General features: G+C 40.4%; 1 protein-coding gene across 3 annotated transcripts in view; it reads left to right on the top strand.

The window, feature by feature from the left end:
* The window catches only part of dnm2b (dynamin 2b), a 34,981-nt gene that overhangs the window by 12,076 nt on the left and 7,824 nt on the right, over nt 1-15,081 (top strand). For 2 of the 3 annotated variants that reach the window (XM_037543423.1, XM_017683257.2), the window contains exons 9-13: nt 184-326; nt 1,492-1,627; nt 2,742-2,809; nt 5,830-5,968; nt 12,594-12,680. In XM_037543423.1, the coding sequence (XP_037399320.1) occupies nt 184-326; nt 1,492-1,627; nt 2,742-2,809; nt 5,830-5,968; nt 12,594-12,680 (573 nt within the window). Of the gene's footprint in view, nt 1-183; nt 327-1,491; nt 1,628-2,741; nt 2,810-3,981; nt 4,121-5,829; nt 5,969-12,593; nt 12,681-15,081 lie in introns of all 3 variants that reach the window. The other variant, XM_017683256.2, reaches the window with a different exon arrangement.

The raw sequence follows: 15,081 nt of genomic DNA, 5'->3' as shown, positions 1-15,081 counted from the left end.
AGATCATTTGGAAACATGAAGACGTGGAGAAACGCTGCCCATTTCCGACAGTGATGACATGAGTACATAAGATAAAGCCCAGTGTATGTTTACAGTGGAGAAATGTTGCTGTGTTGCACACATGACATTAAAAACACACAGGGACTCGAATACAAGCGTGTTTTATTTCTCTTTTAATTCCAGCAACTGACCAACCACATCAGGGACACACTACCAGGACTCCGGTCTAAACTGCAGAGTCAGTTACTGTCTCTGGAGAAGGAGGTGGAGGAGTACAAGAACTTCAAACCGGACGATCCTACTCGCAAAACTAAAGCGCTGCTGCAGTGAGTAATGAACCTCAGTGTCAGTCTCTGTAAAGGAAGACACCCATAACAAACCACAGGAGCATTTGCTGTATCACAAACACTGGTTAATGCATGATAATATCAGGGGTGGTATTACAGAAACCTCCTACCTGTTTAGATCTGACAGGACCAGGTAAGATATTTCACACATTTCATACAGGAATCTTATCTTACAGCATCTCATCTCCACTTAGGAAAGCTTAACTTACTTGATCAAAGTCGACAATCGACTGTCATGTTTGTTACCTTGCAACCGACCATATGTGCACAGCTGACCCGTAAACACGTAATTAAAGTAATCAAACTAAGCTGAAGTGTGATAAGCTGTTAGTAGTGAATACTGTGAGAGCGCCCCCTGCTGTTTATCAGAGCATCGCCGCTCTCAGTTTCAGTCTCCATTTCCCAAACGCTTTAGCCAAGCGCACTAACGTTGCTCCTCCTAGTAAACAGACACACGTTCAGCTCCGCCTCCTCATTATTCACCACCGTCACTGTAATATTTCATCATCTACATTAACACAGGAAGGTGATCAGAGGGGCGGTGGAGTTCGAGTCGGCAGCGTCTGAGATGTTTAAAACGAGTTCGAAAAATGGAGCTCATTATGCTGGTAGTGAACTACGCTGCCTGACTCAGCTGCCTCAGAACCAGAGAAACGGACCTTAAACAGAAGTCAGGACCCTGCTGGGGTTCATCCTAAAGTTAGAACAGGATTTAGGAGGTTTAGTCTAGTTAGGATGTTTGTGTGATGCTGTTTTCTAACCTGGGGTTAATGATGAGATCATGAAGGTTTAATTCTTATTCTGGAATAGCTACTGACCTAAATTCAGTCATCATGGATCTTAAACAGATCAGATTTCAGAGCTAAGAAGTTGCTGTAATTTGGCTCCAGATTCATATTGTGATGTTTGCATAAAAACAACATCGGTCTCATACAGAGACGACATCCCTTCTTTGTTTTTCAAAATTTCTGTTGATGCATTAGCCATGAAGTGGTCACAGCTGTTTCCAAATGGAAATTAACCAATAGTAATTGTAATAATTATAAATTAGAATCATTTATGTATACTATATATAATAAATATATATCTATAATTTAGATTAGTCCCGTTTGCAGAATGACGTCTCTTGTCTGTGTGTGTTTAGGATGGTGCAGCAGTTCGGAGTGGATTTTGAGAAGCGAATCGAGGGGTCAGGTGATCAGGTGGACACTCTGGAACTTTCTGGAGGAGCTCGAATCAACCGCATCTTCCACGAGCGCTTCCCCTTCGAGCTGGTGAAGGTAATAACTAGGATTTGCTTAGAGAACAAACAGTTAGTGGCTTAGAAAATTAAATAAAAAAAATAAGAAGTCAGGAGTTATTAATGTTGTTTGTTATTCAAGTGTAATTATTTACACTTATCTATAATCACACTATGATCTATATAATCACAATGATTAACTATTAATTGTTATTGCATAAAAAATAGCTACACATTTACATAATTAATAATATTTGATTATGTCCAAGCAGACTCAACTAAGGGCTGGTAAGTCATTCACGTCATGCATGCCATGAAAACATTTAAGCAAAAACAGTAAGAAAAATTTTAAAAATGGAAGGATGAGGTTGTTTGGTTTGAATGTTTCAATGCCAAAAAAATGACAAATCAAAAATGTAAATTTAGTTTTTTCTTCTTTCCACAAAACGAGACTTTTTACACGACAGTAACGTTTCATCAGATTCCACTGACGCTTAAAAATACGCAAAATAAAACAGTTTACCTGCACTTTTCAAACAATTTCTCCATTTGTTTCATTGAGCTACACACTTAAAGATGGTTCTTCAAGGGTTCTGTAGTAAAGAAAATGGTTCTATATAGAACCATGAGCACTTGGATGATTTAAGAGCTTTTTGCATCGTTAAATGGTTCTTTAGATTGATGAAGCGTGTGCTGTATATGGTTCTACCTATAGAACCTCTTTGAAAAGAGTTCTCTGTAGCACCTGAAGAGTTCTTCTATTGCTGCAACCATGACATCGTGATATGTATGTCTATGTAGGACCATCTACAGCACAACCTCCATCAATCTGAAGAACCTTTGCATGATTTAAGGGTTCTTTGCATTGTAAAAGGGCTCCTCAGATGGTGATATAGAACACTCTTTTCATGAACGTTCCATATGTAGAACCATTTACAGCACATTCTCCATCAACCTGAGGAACTCTTTCACAATGCAGAGAACCCTTAAATCATGCAAAGCGTTCTTTGTTCATGGTTTTATTTAGAACTTTACTAAAGAACCCTGAAGAGCCGTCCTTTTTAAGAGTCTCCGGATCAGAAGTAATTCATATGAAACGTAGAAGAACCTGCGGAGACCTGCGGCCTCTAAACAAGCCTGTTGGTGTGTTTCAGATGGAGTTTGATGAGAAGGAGCTGAGGAGGGAGATCAGCTATGCCATTAAGAACATACACGGCGTGAGGCAAGTAAACAGTGACTTGCTGCTCACTCTCAGTTCAACTCCTCAGCCTGTGTGATCGTGACCTGCTGAGCTCCATCCTCTCAGCCTGTACTGCACTATCACTCCTATATTTCACTCTAGTTGTATTTTTGAATCATACATGTTGTCACGTCTTTGTCTTCTGACTCGCTTTCAACTGATTCTTCCAGTGATGTGCCAGAATGAAGATTCTTGACCGAAGCTAAAACAGAAATTCAGCACACACTTGGCTGAAAACTGGAAAAAATGTTCTTCTGAGTAGAATTAGCTTTTTTATTTATGCTTCAGAGTTAACACAACAACACTGACCATATTCCAAAGGAAAAAGATCTGAATGGACTAGAGGACTAATTTTTTTAGTTTGCTTTTTAAAAAGCTTGTTAAATAATGTTAAATACTAAAAGGTGTAAAGTTAATAAAATTAATAAATTCAAGATTTCGCAAAGAAATCTTAAGCTGAATTCAAGAATGAAGTTTGAAGTCTGAAGTTTATCCAGGAGGGGGCGCTATTTGCACCGAAGCCATTTAGTGTTAATCATTTAGAGAAGAAACGGCTGTGAACCCACACCAGCAGGATCTAACCCGTCTATATGTTTACAGTAAGTTTGAAAACCAGAGCTAGAAAGTAATTTGATTAAAGGCCCGTTTGTAGCGCAGCCGCACACCGTCAGCGAGTTTCTATCCAATCAGAGTGTGCGAAAGTGTCCGCACCCTATCAGACGAATGTTTTTAATATATGTATCACCCAGCAGACACAAAGTTAATCACTTCTACGTCATTTCTTGTAGCGTGACACTCGTCGCCTGGACTATTAATTGGCCTTTACTCAGTATTGTTTATGAGATTTCCGCAGTTAATGCTGAAAATGGTCAACTTTAAAGACCCTGTTAAAGGCAGCTGCAGGTTTCACTGTTGATCTGCTGCTCAAGCTGTTTGAACCCATCTGTGTATTGACTGCCCTTTTTCTCTTTCCTCAGTAAAACTCGATGTACTATATTTTAGCCATTTTCGCCGGCTTTTGGTGCATCCCTAGGCTTTTCAAGTCACACGTTGTTTTCTTTCTTTTCTTTTGTCTGCCTTTCTCACAGTCACGTTTTTCTCCATGCTCTTTATTTTCTCCTCCATGTCCTTCGATGTTTGCTTGCGTCGTTCAGGACGGGCTTGTTTACTCCTGACCTGGCATTTGAGGCTATAGTTAAAAAGCAGGTTATTAAGCTGAAGGAGCCGTGTCTGAAATGCATTGACCTGGTCATCCAGGAGCTCATCAACACAGTGAGGCAGTGCACCAACAAGGTACCGCATGCTGCCGTGGCCCCTCCCGGACAGAGGGGGCGCTGTGACAGGGTGGCAAAACAGGCTTGGAAAAGAGGGCCGGTCTGCTCAATCTCTGCGTGGAGCTGGGTTTGTTATATTTATTGTAGGGATTGAAATTCAGATGAGTGGGACAGAGCCCGGGATAACAAAATAAACAAAAAGACACTCGCAAGGTGGGAGATCAAAGGCTTTAACGGCTTAGTTTGGTGGACGTCTAGAAATGTGTTCAGGGAACTTGGAGAGGAGAATTGCCCATCTGTAATGTTTTCTGGGTTTCTCAAACACTAGAGGGCGCTATTGAGCGAGTCAAAAATGAATGGGTTAAGATGAAGCATTTGAGCAAAATCATAGTTTATAAAATGCTTAAACATTTTAATGTAAAATAATTCATTAATTTCCTGAACGCAGAGCAGCATAAAACATTTTAACACCGCTGTTATTTTTTTAAGAGCTTTTAAACTCGAGTTAAAACAGCGCCTCATGTACGTTCATGACGTCAGTGAGCGCAACCAGCCGATGAGTTCGCCAACCAGTCAGCGCTCAGAAGCAGTAATATTAGCGTTCTGCTGCCCAAAACACATTTGCTGTAGTAAACAGGAAACATACAGGTGAGATTTCTTTGCGTTTTTACTGTTTACTGAAGTGCATCCTTCTGCTTTCTAAAATTAAAGGAAAGTTCTGGGCGATTGATTAGAAACTATTTTAACTTTTGAGCTCCATTTTCTCCTGTTCATTGAGGACTCGCTCATGGGTGCCCTTTGGCATTTTGTAGTCTTGTTTTTGATATAATGAGGGAAATAGGAAGTGGCCATGCTCCACCTAAACTGGTTCTGGTCTGTTTCTAAATATGGAAGTGCTCTTGTGACAACATCAGAGTTTATGTAATATTGGGACAAAGGTTGACCTGAAATATGCAGAAAGGATTTGTTGGTGGTCTAGAAATGAAATCTTTATTGGTTGTTATTGCCAGAGATTGACAGAAAGCCCTCTTTTCCCTACACCGTCTTGCCACGTCTCTTAGTGGGCATGCCGGGCTCGACCCCTCAGTGACCACAGCATGCGGACAAGGCCAGTTTAATGTGTTGACTCTGGCCTCAACTGAAGGCAAGCTTCTAGCTTCTCTGATTTCATCCGTAGTCATGTTACATCAAAATGGGTAATTGTATGATTAATTGTATTGGTCTACTATCTAAGAGTCGGTGCAGATTTCTTTGGCATATTAAATCTGGTCTTTACTTAAAATACTGCTTCTTTAAAATTTCTTTTTTACTGTCAAATTTTACACATTCTTAGACCTTTTAGGTCAACGTCTTATTCACACATTGAGATTGAGTTTGTGTTCCTTTTTTATTGCTGATTGTCTTTTAAGTTATTCTCGCTTACTTTTACCTTGATCGTTACTCCAGGTTATTTGAGTAATGAGACACTGAGAAACTAGGGGCTTGTCTGACCTGAGAGTGTTTATTGTGAAAACTAAGCCATGTGCTCTTTTTCTGTCTCTCTTTATTCTCTCTGTTCTTTCTTATTTCTTTTTATTTTATCTTTTCTTTTTTCTTTTTTTTTTTGGATAATCCCATCCCCCCCTGGCCAATACCAACACTTGTACATCCCACTTGTATTTTCTCATTTCTCCTCAATATAAAAACCACCCTCCCCTTGCCCGACCCCACTTTCCCATGATGCCTCAGGACAGGCTTGTTTACTCCTGACCTTGCGTTTGAAGCCATAGTGAAAAAGCAGGTCATTAAGCTGAAGGAACCGTGTCTCAAATGCGTGGACCTGGTCGTGTCCGAGCTGTCCACGCTCATCCACAAGTGTACAGAGAAGGTAACAATCTGGAAAAAAATTAATAGAATATAGCAAGAAAGGTGTGTAGGGAGATAAAACGGACCTGTACGGTCACTCAGTGGCCACCTTGAGTTCCAACTACTTTTCAGCACCACTATTTAGGTGAACAACTACAGACTGTAGTCCAGTTATTGGTGCACAATTTGTCAGACCTCTTCATTTTTGGACAGTTTCTGACCACAGGATTGCTGACCCAGGTTGCGTTTGGGTTCGGGCGTCCAGTCTTATTAGCAAAGGGCAGGTGTGGCTGCAGGTTTTTACTCCAAGCAAAACCCCAATTCTACTCATTTAATCATTTGGTTTTAATCTTCAGAAGTTCCATCGGATGACCTGCTGCTTTGTTGGAGTGAAAACCTGCAACCACACCGGCCCTTTGCAGATAAGATTGGACACCCCTGGTTTGGGTGGTGGGCCATTCTCGATCGTGCAGTGACAACGTAGATAACTCTCCATCCATCAGTCTAGTCAACCACCTGCCCATTCTCATCAGCTCAGCATGGTATTGGTTGAGCCCTATCTGGAGGGTCACTTTTATTTTTAGTGACATGGAGAAAATCCACAGAGGGTCCATGCACTCTCCAGTGGTGTCCATCATGGCACAGTACTGGGACCACTTCTCCTTTCCTTCTATACTCGTATACAACGTAATATCTTCAGTTGGCAGCCACGGCTTTGTTGAGTATGCTTAGCAAATCCTCTTGTTCCCACCTGGTATTCAGACGGCAGTACTGAGTTAGAGGACTGAATTACGAATGCTCTGAGGTTCACTGCCGATGAAAATCACACTGACGGATTCAATCTTATTGAAGTGGAGAACACAGAACACTTTCTGCTCAGGGGTCTCATCTCCTCTCAGACTGAAAGGTGCCCGTCAGAAACTCCATGACCCCCTTCTTCGGTTGGATTGTGATTGGCTCCTCGGCGCCTCACAGTTGTGAAAATGTGACGCTTCGAAATTGGACGAATCTTTTAGAATCCCCCTGTGTTACTGTGAGAGAAATTGGCCCCGTGTCTCGTGAACTCTTGGCTATGCTGCCCCCTCTTGGCCTCTGGTGGTACTGCTGCATTTCGTCCTTATCCGTAAGATTTCAGAGAATGAGCACAAATACAGGTGAGATGAACCAGAGTACAAATGAAGGGCTCCGCCAGTATCTGTATCCATATTTAACATTGAGCATAAATGAGCCTTTAGTCTGGGGGCAGTCGTGGGCTGGAGGTTAGGGAGCTGGCCCTGTGACCGGTAGGTTGCCGGTTCGATCCCCAGGGCCGACAGTCCATGACAGGTGTCCTTGAGCAAGACACTCTGGGCAAGTGTGCTCACTGCCCCCTAGTGTGTGTGTATTCACTAGTGTGTATGTGGAGTTTCACTTCACGGAGGGGTTAAATGCGGAGGTGGAATTTCCCCATTGTGGGATCAAAAAAGTATCACTTAACTTAACTTCACTTAACTTCTCTGACGTTCTGTGATGCAGCATAATGAGTGCCCAAATATTGATTTCATTACTCTGAATAACTGAGTGTGAGTACCTTAACACCTCCCTGCAACTAACAGATGAACATTGAAATAAAAAAACTGGGCAGGATCAGAATGAAATGTTAAGAACCTGCTGATACGGGAACGTCCAGCCAATGCTGAAATCCATTGACGACATCCTGAGACGTAAATCCACCTGGTTTGACATTACAAAGCGATATAACTAATTTCTGTAGAGTTTCAAACGTAGTAAGACGAGTAAAATGCAGATAGATTTTATATACACTGCTCTTCTGGAGTTGCAGTAAATCATCACGTAGCGCTGCTGTCAGAACAAAACCCCGTATCTCCATTTTTGTTGGTTTTCACATACTTTGAAAGGTCATGTTGGTCTTTACATTGTGTGTAAATGTCACGAAGGATGGACCAAAATAAATGACTTGGAAAAACTTCTGGTTCCATTGACTTCCATTGAAAGTAATGTCTGTTTTTTGCTTCTCCTGCAAAGTTACCATTTCGGAGATACGAGGTTTTCTTCCGGCAGCAGCGATACAAGACGCGCGTTTTTGTTTAGAGAGCATCAATATGGTGTTGATATCATCCTGCTTCCCTGTTGAATAACCCTGGATTACAGTCTCTAACTGTTCACCAACATGGTGGAGCTACAAGGAGGTTTTTTCATAAAGAGGATGGACATACAGCCTTATCAGCAAGTCGAGATGAGCACGATGGGCAGATACTAAAGACACCATCTGCTGTCATAGAGCGATAGACAGAGATAGGTAGCTAGTGTGTGAGTGCTGATATTTATTTGCTTGTTGTTTACGTGTCGTTCTTGCAGCTTCACTCACACAGTGATTCCCTCCAACCCAAATCCTGCCTCCTGTCATTTGATCCAGTCACCACCCCTACTGATTGATTTAACCTTCTCCAATCAAATGCTTCAATATTTTATTATTATTTTTCTTTACTGCTTCAGTCCCTTTGGTTGTTCAGGTAACTTCACACATTTATACCCCCAGCAAAATCAACATGCCCCCCCCCCTTATAACTGTAATTTGGGTTATTTTATTATTTAATACTCTTTCTTCTCCTTCCTAATGTGACCCTGTGCTCTGCTAACACTTATTAGTGTTCTCTAATACTTCATATTCAAATATAAACGATCAGCCAAGACGTTTGGTGATGCTTCTTAAGTTGTCCACTGATTAGCTTGGTGCTAACGGCTTTCCTAAATTATAAACTTGATCATTTTGGTTTTAGACACTTAATGAGAGTCCCCCTCTCACCCCCACAGACTGTAAAGGCATTCTTACTTGCTGGTCCTATATTTGAAATGCAACAATTAAAAGAAAAAAAAAAAACAAAAATACGCAATGAAAGATATTTTTCTCAAAGCTGTGTGTGTGAATCGGCGGGAGTCGAGTCGGGAGTCGACAGCTGGGGGGGGCGAGTCGGGAGTCGACAGCTGGGGGGGCGAGTCGGGAGTCGACAGCTGGGGGGGGGGCGAGTCGGGAGTCGACAGCTGGGGGGGGCGCGAGTCGGGAGTCGACAGCTGGGGGGGGCGAGTCGGGAGTCGACAGCTGGGGGGGGCGAGTCGGGAGTCGACAGCTGGGGGGGGCGAGTCGGGAGTCGACAGCTGGGGGGGGCGAGTCGGAGTCTCGTTTACCTGCTGCTTCTTAACTGTTTCAGTACAGACAGCAGAGAAAGCAGCAGCAGCAGCTCACGTTTGTTTATCTGCGTCTCCCAGTAAAGGGAGAACGCGAGTTTGCGCAAGTTCAGTGAGTCATTTGGATCAGCAACAGCTAAAAAGGGCGAGTAGTGTGTGTGTGATCCCTAATCAGTCGCCCAAAATAATCCGCAGAAACCAGTGTGGTGGTGTGAGACGACCAGTCTTTCATAATCTGTTCAGACTCTAAAAGTCGTGCAGTGATGCCAAGGCTTTAGAGAACCTGTGGGATAGGCTGAAGAGGAATGCCTGTAAGTGTGGTCCTCTGAATCTGAAGGATCTAGAGAGCTTCTGTATGGAGGACTGGTCCCAGTTTGCTTGCCATGAGGTCTCCAGTCTCATTAAGAGCTGCTACCTTTGCAAAGGAAAGCTGCACAAAGTATGAAATAAAGATTGTGGCCTACAGTTTTGCATGCACAGATTTGAGAAAAATATTTCCTGAGAAGATTTGTTTCCTTTCAGTCATTGTACGTCAAATAAAGGTTCCATTTTGCTTAATACTTTGGATGAAAGCTCAAAAGGATAATCAGTAAAGAATGTTTTTTACAGCCTGTTTGGCTCATGTTTATCAGAGGTGCTGGGCTTTGTCTACTTTTGTCTTGGCTGATCTGTGTTTGGTGTAGGAGGTAAATTTGATCAGTGTACTATACTATAGTATATTAACAGGCTCCCTGCGCTTCCACTATCAGATCTAATCTCACCTCCTTTATTAGCACCTGCATGGGCGTACCTGACCTGAACACCTGCATGCTGCATACCTGTTGATCCATAAATCACCTGCATGACCACACCTGCTGTGTGATGTGTTGGTTCTCTGCAATGTTGTGTTTTTTGTGTTCACAGCAGGGCTGCACAATGTACTGTGAGTTAGTTGCTATTGTGTTATTGGCCTCTCTTGATATATTGGACTATATATAGTGGTTGGTTGGTGTAGTGGGCAACACCTCTGCCTTCTACTTTGTAGACTGGGGTTCAATCACTTGCCTGGGTAAACACCCTACACTATACCAAGAAGAGTCCTTGGGCAAGACTCCTAACACCACCTTCACCTACCTGTGGAAGAATGATCAAATTGTAAGTCGCTCTGGATAAGAGCGTCAGCCAAAATGCTATAAATATGTACTCCAATCTGAAATGGTGCAGGGTTCCCTACACATCCCAGAAAGAATGGAAACAATAATAGGAAACTGATGAAATGTCCTGGAAAAGTTTGAAGTCTGGGCCATTTAGCCACCAATATTTCTTACCGTAACATTTTCCTTTTCGTGTATTTTTAGCTGCTAATGCCCAGTATACGTCCATTCGTACCTGTTGTAGTTTGAAATGCTGTGATATTGTATTGGTACTTGATTCATTGATGTTGCATCACAATGTCTAGTAGAGTGAGGCTATATTAACACACAGTGGCTTCTAGCATTGTGTAAAGTTTCAACGTCTTGGCTGATTAGATTCTGACTAGCTGAAGATTGGTCTATGTGAATGTGCCAGTGTATCAGCGAATGAGGTGGTCATTAGGGGTCATACTGTTGAGGATGTTTGCTGCTGTGGGTCATTTTTAAGATGCCCTTTCATGACCTATAACTGCCGTGTATCAGGGCTGTTCTGCAGAATTTATTCAACACACAATAAAAATATATTTCGCTGCTGTTGGGAGAAAACTTTATCTCCAAAATGGGAATTTTACAGGAGAAGGAAAAAACTTACTTTACTTTTAATGTAAGTCAATGGAACCGGACGTCTTTCCAAGTCCTTTTGAGTGGTTTCTTAAGTTTCATCTTTCATGAAATTTACACGCAATGTAAAGGCCAACAGGCATGTTCAAAATATTTAAAAAACGGAAAAACGACAAAAATGGAGATACGAGGTTGTGTTCCGACAACAGCGATATATACATTTTAAAAACAAAGTATTTAGACCTTTAGATATTTACGAGGGTTATGTTCTGGTCTATTCCAATCCAAGGCATTAATAGAAACAGTAATAAGCTAAATATATACATCATTAGAATTTATTGGGTACTTTGTATTCGGAGGTGTCTGTCCCAAACCCTAACCCCTAAATTTATTGTATAAATAATACTTCTTTTTAAATAATAAAAATGCTACCTTGTGTTTTCATGTCACTACCAAAACAGTTATAATCTGTAGGCGGAGCCTTATTTTAGCCACACCCCTGCATTTCAGGGCAGGAATTGAGGCTGTGCATCCCTGTCCCTCATGGCCACATGCTGAACACTTAGACCCAACTGTTTTGAAGTTCATTTAAATCTGAAAATCAGTGTTGAACATAAAGAATCACCGCTACTGAAACATTTTCTACAGATAAGAAATTGTGTTTTTATTAAATTAGGATGATTTTATGTGTGTACAGCTGTTCGAAGCTGTGGTTGAGCTCAAAATGAGCTAAAACGATCACTACTGAAACATTTGGTAAGGTCTGGTGTTATGATTGTTTTGGTAGTGATAAAGTGGAACATTTCAGTCATTTGCTTTTATAAAATGAACATAATTAAGGCCACTCATTATAAAGTCACTCAAAGTAAAGGATTTTAGTTCAAAGTAAAGTCCAAAGTGTGGTTTCAGCCCTGACTTTGAACCCAGTCAGTAGAACCGTCAATATAACTCATAGAAACTGTCCATAAAATTGTGGGAACCCTGAAACCTTCAGCTCTCGTTACACTGCAGTTGTAATGAGTAATAATTGATATTTCAATGGAATTAAAATGACTGAGTGATCTCACATTGTGCAGCGCTGCCTGTGTCACCTGTGTGTGATATTCAGTACAGAGTACTGGTCTTGGTGTCTGAGAGAGAACCTGCTACACGTCAAAAAAGATGGTTTTCAAGGGTTCTTTAGTAAAGAAAGTGGTTCTGTTTAGAACCATGAGCACTCTGAGAACCCTTTAAGTGATTACGTGAAATGGCTCTTCAGATTGATGAAGACTTTTTTTATATGGTTCTGTTTTGAACCTTTTTGAAAAGGGTTCTATATGGCGCCAAAATGGGTTCTTCTGTTGTTGCAGGCTTGACGTCATAATAATAGCAGAACCCGTTTTGATGCTCTCTAGAAGAAAAGGTGATTATAGTACCAAAGTAGGTTATTCTATTGTTACAGACTGGAGATCATAACAATAGCAGAACTCTTTTTGATGCTGTATAGAACCCTATTTAAAAAGGTTCTGTATAGAACTGTCTACAGCACATCCTCCATCAGACTGAAGAGCCACTTCGCCATGCAAAGAACCTTTTAATCATGGAAGGCTCTTTGAGGTGATTCATGGTTCTGCAGAGAACCATTTTCCTTACTTAAGAACCCATGAAGAAGAGTCTTGTCTAAGAGTGTGTTCTATAGCTGGACGTTGTGTTCTGCTGCAGCAGCGTTTGTGTGTTTATTCCTGACAGCTGGGTTCTTATCCACGACTGAGAGAAGAAACCGAAAGAATAGTGACGACATACGTCCGAGAGAGAGAGAGCAAGACCAAAGACCAGGTACGTGGGTGGTAAAGGTGTATACTGTACACATACCCTAGTTATGAATGTATCTCAGCGCTTATGAACAGCGTAAACGCTGGAAGATACTGGAGATCTTGAAATGGTTAACAATCACAGCTGTTTATTAGGGGTCCAAGCACGAAGTGACCAAAGATGAAGTCTTTGCCAAATCAACTCATTTGTACCTCGTCTGATTGTTTCAAATTCATCACATAACAAAATCACCATTTCCAATAAGTAGACGACAAAAAACACACATTTTAGTCTAATGCATCTTATGAACATGTCACTTTTGTCTGAAGGAAACCTAAAATGGTAACTTTAGAAGAAAAGGAAAATATATATATATATATACTTTTAATGTAAGTCAACGGATCCTGACTTATTTCCAAGTAATTTTGGGCCGTTTCTTCTGGTCCATTCATACTGAAATTTACACACCAGTTAAAGAGCAACGGGTATTTTCAAATTGTCAAAAATGGAGATATGAGGATTTCTTCCAACAGCGATATGAAGGATGAGGTCCATTTCCTGCAGTATTTAAATATAAAAGGCTGCATTTGAAGGCCTTACATTCTTTTTTCAATGACTATTAAATTTCATATATATGTATATATCTTGACATGTACCCAAAAAGGGGCTGTTGCCAAACTATTGTTGGGCGAACTTGCAAAGCTTGCTTGGACCCCGCAAATCGCCGCTCGCAGCTATATTTTAATTCATTCTAATATCGGAGTTTGCTTATTGCACTGATAAATAGATCTACGGTCTCCCTTTACATTATTCAGACACTTACTGAAGAACGCACCGGTAGAAATCATCCATAAATTGAGCTAAAATCTTGACTAAACGAGCATATGGAGGTTTTGTGAGGTTAATGATGATATAAGGTGGAATCTGGAGAAAATTGTGGAAAATGTCCAACTTAAGAACGTTTCCTGTTGAAATAACTCAAATCAGTTCATAATGTACAGAGTGATGTTCAAATGCACACAGACATGAACTGAAACAGCACGGTTCTGTTTTTATATCGCCAAAAAGAACAGCTTTAAAAGGGCGTCCTGCAAATCCGGTAAATTCCACATCAGTTTGTCTCAAAAGTTTTACAAAGTCTATACTTTATCTGTCAGATCATTTCTAGACTTGGCATGTTTTCCAAGCTGCATTATTCATCAACTCCACACAAACATAATATTTTAAGATGTAACTGAAGCCTCTAGCAGTTTTTGTCTTAGATTGCAATTCTTTATGATGATAATGATGTAGTATAATAATACACTATTGTAGTAGAAACACTTGAATTGTGGTCATATTAATTACATAGTGGTCTTTTAAAAAAAAAAAAAAATAAATAATAATAATAATAATAAAAAAAAAAAAAAAATATATATATATATATATATATATATATATATATACATACACACACACACACACACACACACACACACACACACACACACAAGCATTTAAAAGACCACTATGTAATTATCTATATGTGTGTGTATATATATATATATATATATATATATATATATATATTTATAAAGGTGTAAACAAAACTGTAGCATGCACTTACAAACTCTTCTTTATGAGGAAAATTGAACCTAATATAATTGTTTGGCTGGAACACACTTAAGAAAGCATTCTGTAGTAAAGAAAATGGTTCTATATAGAACCATGAACTCTCCAGTGAACGCTTTGCATGATTAAAGGGTTCTTTGCATCGTGACAGTGGTCTATATAGAACCCTTTTGAAAAGGGTTGGGTTCTTACCCCAAAGGTCTTTCTTTCATTTTGAAAGAAAAAATATCAACACGTGCTGTTCTCTTCACAACCCTTCAGTGAGTGTTTACATGTACTTAATCAGATTATTGACAAAATCTGATTTTCTGCAGTTGTCGGATTATTACCGTGTTTACATGCACTTAATAATCCAATAACTGCAGAAAATCCGATTTTGTCAGTAATCCGATCAACACGTTTCCATACGCTTGAGTAATCAGATCATGGGGAAACTCTGGGTCGACAGGAGTCAGACGGTAATCAGATTTCTGCTTTACAGCCAGCCAATAGACACATAGAAGAAGACGTAAACGCAAATTTCAAACTGGACGCGGCAATTTTTAAAAACATTGTGCCGCTTCACCTGAACATGTGAACGTCATCATCTAGAAGATGAAGAATGTTTAAACCCTTCTGGTGCCGCGGTCTGATCTTGTGCATGCTCAGACTGAGAAATCTAATTACTGAGAAAATCCAGCCTCTTTATCAGATATTTTAATCCTAAATCCTAAATTTCTTAATCCTAAATCCTACATTTCTAGACCTTAATCCAAGCTAAGAAATCAGACTGTGCTGTTAACATGGCCATTTGAATAATCAGATAACTGCAGAA

Source organism: Pygocentrus nattereri, chromosome 12, assembly GCF_015220715.1.
Source record: "Pygocentrus nattereri isolate fPygNat1 chromosome 12, fPygNat1.pri, whole genome shotgun sequence".
Classification (NCBI taxonomy): domain Eukaryota; kingdom Metazoa; phylum Chordata; class Actinopteri; order Characiformes; family Serrasalmidae; genus Pygocentrus; species Pygocentrus nattereri.
Note: the sequence above shows the minus strand (reverse complement) of the source record. Positions and strands in the feature narration are given on the sequence as shown.